At 37.7% G+C, this 18,580-nt stretch overlaps 1 protein-coding gene across 2 annotated transcripts in view; it reads right to left on the reverse strand.

The window, feature by feature from the left end:
• LOC133643069 (membrane-associated guanylate kinase, WW and PDZ domain-containing protein 3-like) overlaps window positions 1-18,580 on the reverse strand; it is a 411,685-nt gene that overhangs the window by 85,618 nt on the left and 307,487 nt on the right. For both annotated transcript variants that reach the window (XM_062037479.1, XM_062037480.1), the window contains exons 7-8: window positions 18,045-18,102; window positions 8,281-8,381 (exon numbers count right to left, since the gene is read on the reverse strand). In XM_062037479.1, the coding sequence (XP_061893463.1) occupies window positions 8,281-8,381; window positions 18,045-18,102 (159 nt within the window). The remainder of the gene's footprint in view (window positions 1-8,280; window positions 8,382-18,044; window positions 18,103-18,580) is intronic.

Below are 18,580 nucleotides of genomic sequence, written 5' to 3' on the forward strand. Positions count from 1 at the left end.
TACAACTGTGCTGCTTTTATTTTGAAATGTGTTATTTATGCCGTATGTCTGGGGGGAACCTGTGAGTGAAGGTGCATAGAGACAAGTGATGAGACGCTAAAAAAAGAAAAGTTGATGAGGAATGGCGTGTTTCCAACAAGACATGGACTGCCAAGTATTTCTTTACATAAATTAATGGTAAAGCCGTGTGCTTAATGTGTGGTACACAGGTTGCTGTGTTTGAATATCATTTTAATCGCCACTACACGAAGAAACACGAGGGAAAATACCGGAATGTGTCTGATGAAGCGCGCGCAAGGGAGGCTGATGCGTTGATGGTAAAACTGCAAACCCAACAAGGACTTTGTGCCATATTTCACACCCCCAGAGATGCAGCCGTCAGGACAAGTTTCGTCATTTCTCACAAAAGCGCCAGAAAAAGTAAGGCGTTTTCTGACGGAGAGTTTATTAAGGAGTGCTTATTGGACTTTGTTGCGCTGATATGCCCGGAGACATGGACTGTTTTTCGCTAACTTTGGATGAGAGCTCTGATGCAGTCAATTGAAGAGACAACCACAGGTAATGACTTGTTCACAGAGGTAAATGCGTGTTGGGACAAGCTGGCAGGTGTGACAATCCAATCCACTTTATTTATATAGCACATTTAAACAACAAAATGTTTCCAAAGTGCTGCACAACAATATTAAAAACAATATTCAAATATTATCCTTAGCTCCACCAATGACTGAATAAAAAGAAAAAACAATTACATATAAAACCAATATAAAAAACAATATAAAATAAATATGATTAAAAACTATTTTTAACAACAGATGGTTGTCCAAATCTGATGGGGAAAAATGTTGGATAATGCAGGATAAAGTGACCATCAAAAGCAATCTGCTTTTGTATAAAGTTAAGTTAGGTTAAATTAAATTATTATTATTATTATCATCATTATTATTTATCTTACGGTATATCAAAAATAATATTGAGCAAAATCTAATTGAAATATTGTCGTGTGGCCCTCCAGCAGTGCTCGGGTTGCTTATGCGGCCCCCGGTGAAAATTAATTGCCCACCCCTGCTTTAAATAGACCCCCCTTTTAGACAAGTTGATCTGCCGTTTCTTTTCTGCTCTCCCCCTCTCCTTCGTGGAAGGGGGTGGGGGGTGCACAGATTCGGTGACCACAGATGAAACGCTAGCTGTCCAAAGTCGGGGACCCAGGGTGGATCACTCATCTGTGCATCAGTTGGGGACGTCTCTGCTCTGCTGACCTGTCTCCACTCAAGATGATCTCCTGCTGGCCCCACTATGGACTGGACTCTCACACTGTTATGTTAGATCCACTATGGACTGGACTCTCACACTATTATGTTAGATCCACTATGGACTGGACTCTCACACTATTATGTTAGATCCACTATGGACTGGACTCTCACACTATTATGTTAGATCCACTATGGACTGGACTCTCACACTATTATGTTAGATCCACTATGGACTGGACTCTCACACTATTATGTTAGATCCACTATGAACTGGACTCTCACAATATTATGTTAGATCCACTATGGACTGGACTCTCACTATTATGTTAGATCCACTATGGACTGGACTATCACACTATTATGTTAGATCCATTATGGACTGGACTCTCACAATATTATGTTAGATCCACTATGGACTGGACTCTCACTATTATGTTAGATCCACTATGGACTGGACTCTCTCACTATTATGTTAGATCCACTATGGACTGGGCTCTCACACTATTATGTTAGATCCACTATGGACTGGACTCTCTCACTATTATGCTAGATCCACTATGGACTGGAATCTCACAATATTTTGTTAGATCCACTATGGAATGAACTCTCACGCTATTATGTTAGATCCACTATGGACTGGACTCTCACACTATCATGTCAGATCCACTATGGACTGGACTCTCACACTATCATGTCAGATCCACTATGGACTGGACTCTCACAATATGATGTTAGATCCACTATGGACTGGACTCTCACAATATGATGTTAGATCCACTATGGACTGGACTCTCACTATTATGTTAGATCCACTATGGACTAGACTCTCACAATATTATGTTAGATCCACTATGGAATGGACTCTCACACTATTATGTTAGATCCACTATGGACTGGACTCTCACAATATGATGTTAGATCCACTATGGACTGGACTCTCGCTATTATGTTAGATCCACTATGGACTGTACTCTCACACTATTATGTTAGATCCACTATGGACTGGACTCTCATACTATTAGTTAGATCCACTATGGACTGGACTCTCACACTATTATGTTAGATCCACTATGGACTGGACTCTCACTATTATGTTAGATCCACTATGGACTGGACTCTCACACTATTATGTTAGATCCACTATGGACTGGACTCTCACAATATGATGTTAGATCCACTATGGACTGGACTCTCGCTATTATGTTAGATCCACTATGGACTGTACTCTCACACTATTATGTTAGATCCACTATGGACTGGACTCTCATACTATTAGTTAGATCCACTATGGACTGGACTCTCACACTATTATGTTAGATCCACTATGGACTGGACTCTCACTATTATGTTAGATCCACTATGGACTGGACTCTCACACTATTATGTTAGATCCACTATGGACTGGACTCACTATTATGTTAGATCCACTATGGACTGGACTCTCACACTATTATGTTAGATCCACTATGGACTGGACTCTCATACTATTAGTTAGATCCACTATGGACTGGACTCTCACACTATTATGTTAGATCCACTATGGACTGGACTCTCACTATTATGTCAGATCCACTATGGACTGGACTCTCACATTATTATGTTAGATCCACTATGGACTGGACTCACTATTATGTTAGATCCACTATGGACTGGACTCTCACACTTATGCTAGATCCACTACGGACTGGAATCTCACAATATTTTGTTAGATCCACTATGGACTGGACTCTCACACTATTATGTTAGATCCACTATGGACTGGACTCTCACACTATTATGTTAGATCCACTATGGACTGGACTCTCACACTATTATGTTAGATCCACTATGGACTGGACTCTCACACTTATGCTAGATCCACTACGGACTGGAATCTCACAATATTTTGTTAGATCCACTATGGACTGGACTCTCACACTATTATGTTAGATCCACTATGGACTGGACTCTCACACTATTATGTTAGATCCACTATGGACTGGACTCTCACACTTATGCTAGATCCACTACGGACTGGAATCTCACAATATTTTGTTAGATCCACTATGGACTGGACTCTCACACTATTATGTTAGATCCACTATGGACTGGACTCTCACACTATCATGTCAGATCCACTATGGACTGGACTCTCACACTATCATGTCAGATCCACTATGGACTGAACTCTCACACTATTATGTTAGATCCACTATGGACTGGACTCTCACAATATTATGTTAGATCCACTACGGACTGGACTCTCACTATTATGTTAGATCCACTATGGACTAGACTCTCACAATATTATGTTAGATCCACTATGGAATGGACTCTCACACTATTATGTTAGATCCACTATGGACTGGACTCACAATATTTTGTTAGATCCACTATGGACTGGACTCTCACACTATTATGTTAGATCGACTATGGACTGGACTCTCACACTATTATGTTAGATCCACTATGGACTGGACTCTCACACTATTATGTTAGATCCACTATGGACTGGACTCACACTTATGCTAGATCCACTACGGACTGGAATCTCACAATATTTTGTTAGATCCACTATGGACTGGACTCTCACACTATTATGTTAGATCCACTATGGACTGGACTCTCACACTATTATGTTAGATCCACTATGGACTGGACTCTCACACTTATGCTAGATCCACTACGGACTGGAATCTCACAATATTTTGTTAGATCCACCATGGACTGGACTCTCACACTATTATGTTAGATCCACTATGGACTGGACTCTCACACTATCATGTCAGATCCACTATGGACTGGACTCTCACACTATCATGTCAGATCCACTATGGACTGAACTCTCACACTATTATGTTAGATCCACTATGGACTGGACTCTCACAATATTATGTTAGATCCACTATGGACTGGACTCTCACTATTATGTTAGATCCACTATGGACTAGACTCTCACAATATTATGTTAGATCCACTATGGACTGGACTCACAATATTATGTTAGATCCACTATGGACTGGACTCTCACACTATTATGTTAGATCCACTATGGACTGGACTCTCACACTTATGCTAGATCCACTACGGACTGGAATCTCACAATATTTTGTTAGATCCACTATGGACTGGACTCTCACACTATTATGTTAGATCCACTATGGACTGGACTCTCACACTATTATGTTAGATCCACTATGGACTGGACTCTCACACTTATGCTAGATCCACTACGGACTGGAATCTCACAATATTTTGTTAGATCCACTATGGACTGGACTCTCACACTATTATGTTAGATCCACTATGGACTGGACTCTCACACTATTATGTTAGATCCACTATGGACTGGACTCTCACACTATTATGTTAGATCCACTATGGACTGGACTCACACTTATGCTAGATCCACTACGGACTGGAATCTCACAATATTTTGTTAGATCCACTATGGACTGGACTCTCACACTATTATGTTAGATCCACTATGGACTGGACTCTCACACTATTATGTTAGATCCACTATGGACTGGACTCTCACACTTATGCTAGATCCACTACGGACTGGAATCTCACAATATTTTGTTAGATCCACTATGGACTGGACTCTCACACTATTATGTTAGATCCACTATGGACTGGACTCTCACACTATCATGTCAGATCCACTATGGACTGGACTCTCACACTATCATGTCAGATCCACTATGGACTGAACTCTCACACTATTATGTTAGATCCACTATGGACTGGACTCTCACAATATTATGTTAGATCCACTATGGACTGGACTCTCACTATTATGTTAGATCCACTATGGACTAGACTCTCACAATATTATGTTAGATCCACTATGGACTGGACTCACAATATTAGGTTAGATCCACTATGGACTGGACTCTCACACTATTATGTTAGATCCACTATGGACTGGACTCTCACACTTATGCTAGATCCACTACGGACTGGAATCTCACAATATTTTGTTAGATCCACTATGGACTGGACTCTCACACTATTATGTTGGATCCACTATGGACTGGACTCTCACACTATTATGTTAGATCCACTATGGACTGGACTCTCACACTTATGCTAGATCCACTACGGACTGGAATCTCACAATATTTTGTTAGATCCACTATGGACTGGACTCTCACACTATTATGTTAGATCCACTAAGGACTGGACTCTCACACTATCATGTCAGATCCACTATGGACTGGACTCTCACACTATCATGTCAGATCCACTATGGACTGGACTCTCACACTATCATGTCAGATCCACTATGGACTGAACTCTCACACTATTATGTTAGATCCACTATGGACTGGACTCTCACAATATTATGTTAGATCCACTATGGACTGGACTCTCACTATTATGTTAGATCCACTATGGACTAGACTCTCACAATATTATGTTAGATCCACTATGGAATGGACTCTCACACTATTATGTTAGATCCACTATGGACTGGACTCACAATATTAGGTTAGATCCACTATGGACTGGACTCTCACACTATTATGTTAGATCCACTATGGACTGGACTCTCACAATATTATGTTAGATCCACTATGGAATGGACTCTCACACTATTATGTTAGATCCACTATGGACTGGACTCTCACAAGATTATGTTAGATCCACTATGGACTGGACTCTCACTATTATGTTAGATCCACTATGGACTGGACTCTCACACTATTATGTTAGATCCACTATGGACTGGACTCTCACACTATTATGTTAGATCCACTATGGACTGGACTCTCATACTATTAGTTAGATCCACTATGGACTGGACTCCCACTATTATGTTAGATCCACTATGGACTGGACTCTCACACTATTATGTTAGATCCACTATGGACTGGACTCTCACACTATTATGTTAGATCCACTATGGACTGGACTCTCACAATATTATGTTAGATCCACTATGGACTGGACTCTCACAGTATTATGCTAGATCCACTATGGACTGGACTCTCACAATATTATGCTATATCCACTCGACGTCCATTGCACCGGTCGCCCAGGGTGGGGTCCCCACATCTGCGGTCCCCTCCAAGGTTTCTCATTGTCATCCCACTGGTTGAGTTTTTTCTTGCCCTGATGTGGGATCTGAACCGAGGATGTCGTCGTGGCTTGTGCAGCCCTTTGAGACACTTGTGATTTAGGGCTGTATAAGTAGACATTGATTGATTGATTGATTGATTGATTGATCTCATATGTCTTATTGTGTCATGGTCTGGGGACAGGCCACAACACGTGTAGTGAAGCCTCTGTTGTCATTATATAAAGAAACACTAAAGCTATTTGACCAAAAACCAATGAAGTGTCGTCACTGCCTTATTACCCAAAAATATAACATGATGAGTTTCGATAATTTTTACAAATGTCTAATTTTTAAAATATATATTTTTAAGTGTATTAATGGATTAGCCCCTGATGTGATGTGTAAAGAAGTACAAAGGTACAGTAGTTAAGGGGTGCAGACTGGAGCTGCAGTCGGTGGGAGCTGTAGTGAAAAAGTGCCGGACAACTCTGGGTTCACGTGTGTGGAACTCTTTGCCACTGGAGTTTAAAATTAAAAATTAAAATGTTCTCCACAAAACTGAAAAAGTGGCTTAAGTAAAATGAGAAGTGTGAGCACTAGAACTGGGTGTAGTACGGACAAATTGGGCCAATTATTTCTATTTTGTATTTGTCCTAATCCTTTGAGTGGAGGGAAGTGCGTCAGCGCGCCTGCAGGAGCAAAGGTCACCGCCTCTGGAAATGGTGTCGAGGGCGGAGCACCATCAGCTAGGGGCGGGGCATGTGCGGGACGGCGAGACACAGATAGCAGGTGTTTAGATTTCACAGGTGGTACGTGTTAATCTAATCATCTGTTGTCTAACAGTGAGCGGCCAGCGGAGGAAGAGGAGTTGAGAGAGATTGGAGTAAAAACCTACATGAAAAGATTGTGTTGGAAATCTGGATGGAAAAATAAAACTCTGTTAAAACAGCACGCCTGGCTCTTGTGGCGTGGTATCCGTGGAACGGGTAGGGATCGACTTCCACACTTTGGTATGTTTTTTTCACTTTTCTCAATTTTGCTTTAAAAGCCTAACCCGGGACGAGGCTTGCAAATTAGCCTGTGGCTAGAAGTCTAATGTACTTTGACATTGGTTACCTCTGGGTAGCAATGTTTCATTGTACTGTCCCTGTCAAATACATCCAAAAATAAAAATTCACTTCTGTAATCCGGACTGGAGATCGTGTCAGGATCGGAGGCCAAAAATGTTGATCGGGACATCCCGACTTTCAAGGGACTTTTGGCGGTGCTTATGCGTGAAATTTCTTAATAATACCTAACAGAGCGCCCACTAGGGGGCCACCCCAAAACAATTCTCAGCTGTGGCCCGTAACGGGTTGTAATACATGTTTCCGCCACTTGTGGCAGTAATGACAATCTCAAACAAACAGAAGAAGTCTGGAGCTTAAGTCTTAAGAGAAGTTTCTAAAGCGCAAAAATATGACTAAAGTGGTATCTGTATTTTCATTTGCACTTTAATTGTACTGACAGTTTAGTTAATTTTATGTTTTATTTTTTAAATTAACCTTAATTTAACCCCCCAAAAAATAAAGTTAAGAAACATATATATGATCAATTTATTCATTTTGGCACAACATATTTGTATGTAAATGATTGTTTTTTGTTATTTATGAGTCCCTTCTTATGCAGGATATTTGGTTAGTCCTTGTTTTTCTAATCAGCCTGACCTAAGCCTAAGTTTATTTGTTAAATAAATAATAATCTTTGTGATGAACACATGCTTTCATAACATTTGACAAGATTGTAAACTGTAAGTAGGTTAGATACAACTATTGAATACGACTCAAATCAAGAGTTAGATGAGTAATTCAGTGTTGATATTTGCGCCTGTCTGTAGTGGAAAGGTTGGGTCCCGACTCCCGAGGTTTAAAAGTTTAAGAACCACTTACTTAAATTTCTATTAGGAAATATTCTACGTGCATTTAAAAAAATACAATAAAATACCATGAGATGCTGCAGCCTTCTGGATGACGGCTGTCCCTTGGCTCAGCCTCTTCTTGGCCTCCAGGACCGGGTTCTCAAACTGGGTTTTCTGGTTGATGTGGCTGCAACACAAACAAGGTGAGATGTCAGAATTTTGTACGTCAGCGCTTCTCAATTCTTTTATGTTATGCCCTCCCTCGGCGACATCATTTTGTTCCATACTCGCGCAAGGATGTTTGGGAAGCCCAGACTTCCCTCTCCCCAGCCACTTCGTCCAGCTCCTCCCGGGGGATCCCGAGGCGTTCCCAGGCCAGCCGGGAGACATAGTCTTCCCAACGTGTCCTGGGTCTTCCCCGTGGCCTCCTACCGGTCGGACGTGCCCTAAACACCTCCCTAGGGAAGCGTTCGGGTGGCATCCTGACCAGATGCCCGAACCACCTCATCTGGCTCCTCTCCATGTGGAGGAGCAGTGGCTTTACTTCGAGTTCCTCCCGGATGACAGAGCTTCTCACCCTATCTCTAAGGGAGAGACCCGCCACCCGGCGGAGGGAACTCATTTCGGCCGCTTGTAACTGTGATCTTGTCCTTTCGGTCATAACCCAAAGCTCATGACCATAGGTGAGGATGGGAACGTAGATCGACCGGTAAATTGAGAGTTTTGCCTTCCGGCTCAGCTCCTTCTTCACGACAACGGATCGATACAGCGTCCGCATTACTGAAGACGCCGCACCGATCCGCCTGTCGATCTCACGATCCCCTCTTCCCTCACTCGTGAACAAGACTCCGAGGTACTTGAACTCCTCCACTTGGGGCAGGGTCGTCCTCCCCAACCCGGAGACGGCACTCCACCCTTTTCCGGGCGAGAACCATGGAGGTGCTGATTCTCATCCCAGTCGCTTCACACTCGGCTGCGAACCGATCCAGTGAGAGCTGAAGATCCTGGCCAGATGAAGCCATCAGGACCACATCATCTGCAAAAAGCAGAGACCTAATCCTGCAGCTACCAAACCAGATCCCCTCAACGCCTTGACTGCGCCTAGAAATTCTGTCCATCATCCGTCATAAATCAAATATATACTGTATGATAATAGCTTCAATATAGAGGCGACTTGTTTTTCCACTCTACTGGGACTTTAAAGAAAACAATTGCTTCTAAAACTCATTGCTCATCCTCTTTGTGTTCGGGCTCAAAAATATGAGGCTCTGGATCAGGCCTCGGTAATTATTTTGACTCGGGGGCCAAATTTAGAGAGAAAAAATTTGTCTAGGGGCTGGAATATCTATTTTTAAGAACACTAATACAAAACCTCACAATAATGTATGATGTAATTCTAAAAACATTATGACAGACCGCCTTAAAAAACGGAATGCAATTTTAATTTTTTTACTGAATGAGACACCCAGAATGTACATGAAAATAAAGAATGTGGGATTTACAATATTAACTATGAAGGATAAAACACTGAATATTGACAACATGTGAATGTCACCCCCCCTCTCCATCCACATATTTTACAATCAAGCGAAACACAACAAAAATGCAACAAACACAGCAAAATATGAATGCAAAGGGTAAAAAAAACCCCACCTACAGTCTGATATATCACTAAGCTTTAGAACTTTGTTGTAAAAATCTCCTTCCGCGTCTGTCCCTGACACCCGCATTTCAGGCTCTGGAAACCCTCTGTGGAAACGCTCCGCACCCACACTGCTTGGTGCCTCGTCTGAGCTGCTGTGACTTACGTTATCATAGTAACTAATTAGATCAGGGGTCACCAACGCGGTGCCCGCGGGCACCAGGTAGCCCGCAAGGACCAGATGAGTAGCCCGCTGGCCTGTTCTAAAAATAGCTCAAATAGCAGCACTTACCAGTGAGCTGCCTCTATTTTTTAAATTGTATTTATTTACTAGCAAGCTGGTCTCGCTTTGCTCGACATTTTTAATTCTAAGAGAGACAAACTCAAATAGAATTTGAAAATCCAAGAAAATATTTTAAAGACTTGGTCTTCACTTGTTTAAATAAATGCATTAATTTTTTTACTTTGCTTCTTATAACTTTCAGAAAGACAATTTTAGAGAAAAAATACAACCTTAAAAATGATTTTAGGATTTTTAAACAAATATACCTTTTTACCTTTTAAATTCCTTCCTCTTCTTTCCTGACAATTTAAATCAATGTTCAAGTAAAAAAAAAAAAATTCTATTGTAAAGAATAATGAATACATTTTAATTTAATTCTTCATTTTAGCTTCTGTTTTTTCGATGAAGAATATTTGTGAAATATTTCTTCAAACTTATTATGATTAAAATTCAAAAAAATTATTCTGGCAAATCTAGAAAATCTGTAGAATCAAATTTAAATCGTATTTCAAAGTCTTTTGAATTTCTTTTAAAAATTTTGTTCTGGAAAATCTAGAAGAAATAATGATTTGTCTTTGTTAGAAATATAGCTTGGTCCAATTTGTTATATATTCTAACAAAGTGCAGATTGGATTTTAACCTATTTAAAACATGTCATCAAAATTCTAAAATTAATCTTAATCAGGAAAAATTACTAATGATGTTCCATAAATTCTTTTTTAAATTTTTTCAAAATTATTTAATTTAGCTAGTTTTTCTCTTCTTTTTTTCGGTTGAATTTTGAATTTTAAAGAGTCGAAATTGAAGATAAACTATGTTTCAAAATGTAATTGTCATTTTTTTCGTGTTTTCTCCTCTTTTAAACCGTTCAATTAAGTGTAAATACCATTAATTATTAATAATAACATAGAGTTAAAGGTAAATTAAGCAAATTGGCTATTTCTGGCAATTTATTTAAGTGTGTATCAAACTGGTAGCCCTTCGCATTAACCAGTACCCAAGAAGTAGCTCTTGGTTTCAAAAAGGTTGGTGACCCCTGAATTACATTAATATAGTAACTAATTAGATTACCATAGTAACTAATTAGATGACCATAGTAACTAGTATATCATGCAAAAGCACAGATTCCAACCATTGAAATACTTTGTATAGTTGAAGATTTACGGTCATTAGAAAACATCACTGCACATCATAATGGCAGCTACACTTTACATCTTAAAGATCTAAAATAATTATTTGGGAATGTCCGGCGGGCCAAATTGAAAAGCTTAACGGGCCGCATGTGGCCCCCGGGCATGATATTGCCCAGGTCTGCTCTGGATCCTAATTTGTCCCAAAGTAATCGTTGTTGGCTCTCACAAAGTCTGCTTGACTAGCATTGTTGTTGATGGGGAAGGGATCTGTGGTTCCTTCGCTACGTCACATGGCTGGCTTGCTCATTATCTCTCAAAATGTCTCAGGATTCTTTGTGAAATTGATACTATTTTTATCATATTTATTTATTTATTTGTAAACTTTAGAAGTCTTTAGGTGTCATAAATCAAATATATATGATAATAGCTTCAATATAGAGGCGACTTGTTTTTCCACTCCACTGGGGCTTTAAAGAAAACAACTGCATGGCACCGTTTTGTTATGAGAGTCAAAATTGCAACTTGTTCTTGTCACATTTCACTTGTTTGATCTTTTATTCCATTTTTTCATGTTTTTTTTTTTATGTAACAGTGATTTCTCTGGCTGACGCGGTACATGCTCAAACCCTACCGAGCCACCTCTTTGCTGCAGTCAATTATGCACGCGCTCCTTCCGCATGAAATGAAGTCAGCGGCTCGGTTATTATTAATCCGCTCATTAATAACGCAGCGCACGTTTCGGCAAAGGCCGGCTCCGCTCCGTGATGGCATTCAGCCATTTAATATTGGAGGGAATGAAGCTCCCCGTGCGAGCCCGCCCGCTCCTTTAAAAAACAACTCCAAATTGCCCGACGGCCCCCCTGGCAGGAGAAGCCATTGTTCCTCCAGAGATCTGTTGTCAAGCATGTCGTGCCCTCTCTGCTGGTCCAAACGTCTCTGCGCTGTCACCTGGCAGATTTCCTCCCACAGAATGACCCGGTAAAAAAAACAGTGACACCCCTCCTTTTCTTCCAAAGCGCCTGCTGCCAAGAAGTCTGCAGAGACGCCCACAGTGCACACACCGAATTAGCAGCACCGTGCAGGGAAATCTTGACCGTCTGCTCTTCCGTATTAGCCGGGAGCGTCCGCGGCTTAGATGGACCGAACAAGACGCGCGCGTTTTTTTTGTTTCCAAACGTCAACATTCTGTGAGAAACTGAGAGGACGGTCACGTGCAGGCCAGGAATGTTGACTTCACTCATTTGGACTGATGCACATGTGTACTACTACACGTGTACTACTACATGTGTACTACTACACGTGTACTACTACGTGTGATACTATACTGTGTGCGCCCCCTAGAACAGTGTCTTTCAACCACTGTGCCGCGGCACGCTAGTGTGCCGTGAGATATAGTCTGGTGTGCCGTGGGAGATTATCCAAATTCACCTATTTGGGTTAAAAATGTTTTTTGCAAACCAGTAATTATAGTCTGCAAATGATGTGTTGTTGTTGAGTGTCGTTGCTGTCTAGAGATGGGCAGAGTAACCGTGTAATACTCTTCCATATCAGTAGGTGGCAGCAGGTAGCTAATTGCTTTGTAGATGTCGGAAACAGCGGGAGGCAGTGCGCAGGTAAAAAGGTGTCTCATGCTTAAACCAAAAATAAACAAAAGGTGAGTGCCCCTAAGAAAAGGCATTGAAGCTTAGGGAAGGCTATGCAGAACGAAACTAAAACTGAACTGGCTACACAGTAAACAAAAACAGAATGCTGGACGACAGCAAAAACTTACTGTGGAGCAAAGACGGCGTCCACAATGTACATCCAAACATGACATGACAATCAACAATGTCCCCACAAAGAAGGATAAAAACAACTGAAATATTCTTGATTGCTTAAACAAAGTAGATGCGGGAAATATCGCTCAAAGGAAGACATAAAACTGCTACAGGAAAATACCAAAAAAAGAGGAAAAACCACCAATATAGGAGCACAAGACAAGAACTAAAACACTACACACAGGAAAACAGCAAAAAACCCAAAATAAGTCAGGGCGTGATGTGACAGGTGGTGACAGTACATCTACTTTGAGACAAGAGCTATATTGATGCATGCTTGGTTATGCTTTAAAGTCATATCCAACGACTTTTTACTGTCAACTGAGTTTCGTTTTTAGTGATTTCTGCTGGTGGTGTGCCTCCGCATTTTTTCAACGCAACAAATGTGCTTTGGCTCAAAAAAGGTTGAAAAACACTGCACTAGTGTACCGTGAGATGTTGTCTGGTGTGCCGTGGGAGATGATGTAATTTCACCTAATTGGGTTAAAAATATTTGTTGCAGACCAGTAATTATAATGTGCCATTGTTGAGTGTCTGTGCTGTCTAGAGCTCGGCAGAGCAACCGTGTAATACTCTTCCATATCAATAGGTGGCAGCAGGTAGCTAATTGCTGTGTAGATTTGGGAACATGGTTTGTGGTGTTTACAATATGCAGAAGACAGCGGGAGGCAGTGTGCAGGTAAAAAGGTATCTAACCCTTAAACCAAAAAATAAACAAAAGGCATTGAAGCTTAGGGAAGGCTATGTAAAACTAAACTAAAACTGAACTGGCTGCAAAGTAAACAAAAACAGAATGCTGGACGACAGCAAAGACTTACAGTGTGTGGAGCAGACGGCGTCCACAAAGTACATCCATATATGACATGACAATCAACAACAAAATAGGAGCGCAAGACAACAACTAAAACACTACACACAGGAAAACACCAAAAACTCCAAATAAGTCACGGCGTGATGTGACAGGTGGTGACAGTACACCTACTTTGAGACAAGAGCTATATTGATGCATGCTTGGTTATGCTTTAAAGTCATATCCAACAATAGCGGGAACGACTTTAACTGTCAATATCGGCTGCTGCGTTTCATATTTTTATGTTTTCTGTTGGTGGTGTGCCTCGAGATTTTTTCAATGAAAAACATGTGCCTTGGGTCAGAAAAGGTTGAAAAACACTGCGCTAGAATATATCTGTTTCCCAGCTGTGGTCGGTATGGGCCGCGGCAGTACTCGGTTGTAATACACTTTCCCGCCACTTGTGGCAGTAATGTTACATTCACACAGAAGAAGTCTGGAGCTAAAGTCATAGACATTATTTGACTCTCTTAATTTAGTAGAACAATTATTTGACTCTCAATTTATTAGTAAAATTATTTTACTCTTTTAATTTAGTAGTAAAATTATTTGACTCTCAATTTATTAGTAAAATTATTTGACTCTTTTAATTTAGTAGTAATAATAAATGATAAATGGGTTATACTTGTATAGCGCTTTTCTACCTTCAAGGTACTCAAAGCGCTTTGACACTATTTCCACATTCACCCATTCACACACATTCACACACTGATGGCGGGAGCTGCCATGCAAGGCGCTAACCAGCAGCCATCAGAGGCAAAGGGTGAAGTGTCTTGTCCTAAGACACAACGGACGTGACTAGGAAGGTAGAAGGTGGGAATTGAACCCCAGTAACCAGCAACACTCCGATTGCTGGCACAGCCACTCTACCAACTTCGCCACGCCGTCCAATTATTTGACTCTTTTAACTTAGTAGTAAAATTAATTGACTTTATTTTAATTTAGTAGTAATATTATTTGACTCTTTTAATTTAGTAGTAAAATTATTAGACTCTTTTAACTTAGTAGTAAAATTATTTTGCTCTTTTAATTTAGTAGTAAAATTATTTGACTCTTATTTTAGTAGAACAATTATTTGACTCTCATTTTATTAGTAAAATTATTTGACTCTTTTAATTTAGTAGTAAAATTAATTGACTTTCTTTTAATATATTAGTAAAATTATTCGACTCCTTTATTTTAGTAGTACAATTATTTGACTCTTTTATTTTAGTAGTAAAATTATTTGACTCTTAATTAAGTAGTAAAATTATTTGACTCTTAATTTAGTAGTAAAATCATTTGACTCTTTTAATTTAGTAGTACAATTAATTGACTTTCTTTTAATATATTAGTAAAATTACTCCTTTATTTTAGTAGTAAAATTATTTGACTCTTATTTTAGTAGTAAAATTATTTGACTCTCTTTTAATTTAGTAGTAAAATTATTTGACTCTTAATTTAGTAGTACAATTATTTGACTCTCTTTTAATTTAGTAGTAAAATTATTTGACTCTCTTAGTTTAGTAGTAAAATTATTTGACTCTTAATTTAGTAGTAAAATCATTTGACTCTTTTAATTTAGTAATCAAATTAATTGACTTTATTTTAATTTAGTAGTAATATTATTTGACTCTTTTAATTTAGTAGTAAAATTATTTGACTCTTTTAACTTAGTAGTAAAATTATTGTACTCTTTTAATTTAGTAGTAAAATTATTTGACTCTTATTTTAGTAGAAAAATTATTTGACTCTTATTTTATTAGTAAAATTATTTGACTCTTTTAATTTAGTAGTAAAATTAATTGACTTTCTTTTAATATATTAGTAAAATTATTCGACTCCTTTATTTTAGTAGTACAATTATTTGACTCTTAATTTAGTAGTAAAATTATTTGACTCTTAATTTAGTAGTAAAATCATTTGACTCTTTTAATTTAGTAGTAAAATTAATTGACTTTTTTTTTAATATATTAGTAAAATTACTCCTTTATTTTAGTAGTAAAATTATTTGACTCTTATTTTAGTAGTAAAATTATTTGACTCTCTTTTAATTTAGTAGTACAATTATTTGACTCTTAATTTAATAGTACAATTATTTGACTCTCTTTTAATGTATTAGTAAAATTATTCAACTCCTTTATTTTAGTAGTGAAATTATTTGACTCTTTTATTTTAGTAGTAAAATTATTTGACACCCTCTTAATTTAGTAGTAAAATTATTTGACTGTTTTAATATAGTAGTACAATTATATCACTCTTTTATTTTAGTAGTAAAATTATTTGACTCTTAATTTAGAAGTACAATTATTTGACTCTCTTAATTTAGTAGTACAATTATTTGACTCTTTTATTTTAGTTGTAAAATTATTTGACTCTTAATTTAGTAGTGCAATTATTTGACTCTCTTAATTTAGTAGTAAAATCATTTGACTCTTTTAATTTAGTAGTAAAATTAATTGACTTTATTTTAATATGTTAGTAAAATTATTAAATTCCTTTATTTTAGTAGTAAAATTATTTGACTCTTTTATTTTAGTAGTAAAATTATTTGACTCTCTTTTAATTTAGCATTAAAATTATTTGACTCTCTTAATTTAGTAGTACAAGTATTTGACTCTCTTAATTTAGTAGTAAAATGATTTGACTCTCTTTTAATTTAGTAGTAAAATTATTTGACTCTCTTTTAATTTAGTAGTAAAATTATTTGACTCTTAATTTAGTAGTACAATTATTTGACTCTTAATTTAGTAGTAAAATCATTTGACTCTTTTAATTTAGTAGTAAAATTATTTGACTCTCTCTTAATTTAGTAGTAAAATTATTCAACTCCTTTATTTTAGTAGTAAAATTATTTGACTCTTTTATTTTAGTAGTAAAATTATTTGACTCTCTTTTAATTTAGTAGTAAAATTATTTGACTCTCTTAATTTAGTAGTACAATTATTTGACTCTCTTAATTTAGTAGTAAAATTATTTGACTCCCTCTTAATTTAGTAGTAAAATTATTTGACTCTTTTAATATAGTAGTACAATTATTTCACTCTTTTATTTTAGTAGTAAAATTATTTGACTCTTAATTTATAAGTACAATTATTTGACTCTCTTAATTTATTAGTAAAATTATTTGACTCCCTCTTAATTTAGTAGTAAAATTATTTGACTCTTTTAATATAGTAGTACAATTATTTCACTCTTTTATTTTAGTAGTAAAATTATTTGACTCTTAATTTAGAAGTACAATTATTTGACTCTCTTAATTTAGTAGCAAAATTATTTGACTCCCTCTTAATTTAGTAGTAAAATTATTTGACTCTTTTAATATAGTAGTACAATTATTTCACTCTTTTATTTTAGTAGTAAAATTATTTGACTCTTAATTTAAAAGTACAATTATTTGACTCTCTTAATTTAGTAGTAAAATTATTTGACTCCCTCTTAATTTAGTAGTTAAATTATTTGACTCTTTTGATATAATAGTACAATTATTTGACTCTTTTATTTTAGTAGTACAATTATTTGACTCTCTTAATTTATTAGTAACATTATTTGACTCTTAATTTAGTAGTACAATTCTTTGACTCTCTTTTAATTTAGTAGTACAATTATTTGGCATTCTTTTAATTTAAGAGTAAAAATTATTTGACTCTCTTAATTTAGTAGTCAAATTTTTTGACTCTTAATTTAGTAGTAAAATTAATTGACTCTCTTAATTTGGTAATACAATTATTCGACTCTTTTAATTTAGTAGTACAATTAATTGACTTTCTTTTAATATATTAGTAAAATTATTCAACTCTTTTAATTTAGTAGTAAAATTATTTGACTCTCTTTTAATTTAGTAGTAAAATTATTTGACTGTATTTTGCACGTATTATATAGTGGACTTTGCACGCAGTTGCAATTCCATTAGATGGCAGTAGTAGTGTACATGCTGTGGTGTGTTGCCTAGCTAGAAAGTAGTCTTTGCCATTAAGCCCGACTTAGCCTTTTGTTGTGCCCTAAAACGTGTTTATACTGTCATCATTCCAAAAAAAGGATGCATGTTTATTTTTTTAGATGGTTTTGATGCATGCTAGGGTGTGGCTAATGCACACGACCACGCTCCCCGGTGCGATGTTTTCTGCGCATCAGCAAGAGACTTACTCAACGTAGTAGTTTCCGTACTGCGGGTCGTCAATTTCCTCCCAGCCGTAAGGTAACTCTGCAGAGAGAGAGAGAGAAGGGGCACATCATCATCATCAAGGTCAACATCACAAATGTTTGACTTGGACAGTGTTGCAGCACGGAGTCGAGGCCGTGGAATCAGACTGGGATCATTTCGGGGATGAAGAGATCAGGCAGGAGGAGAGGAACAAAGGAGGGAGGGAGAGAGAGAGAGAGAGAGAGAGAGAGGAGCTCTTCATGCGAGATGACGCTCGAGTGCTGCTTTTCACACAACTCGCTTCCTCTCTGGAAGAATACATTTAAAAAAACAAAGCGCCGGGTGCACTTCCGTCGCATTAGCACCCTGAGATATGAGGACATCGTTAAAATTCATCAACCCGGACTGGAGTGAGGATCGTTGACATGTTCAGGTCACCACTTGACTACAAATTGCAGCACAATGCTGACTGTATGTATATCAACCTTTATTTATACAGCACTGTTCACACACAGGCAAGAGGCAAACGGCGTTTAAA

This window comes from Entelurus aequoreus, linkage group LG26 (genome assembly GCF_033978785.1).
Source record: "Entelurus aequoreus isolate RoL-2023_Sb linkage group LG26, RoL_Eaeq_v1.1, whole genome shotgun sequence".
NCBI classification, from domain to species: Eukaryota; Metazoa; Chordata; class Actinopteri; order Syngnathiformes; family Syngnathidae; genus Entelurus; species Entelurus aequoreus.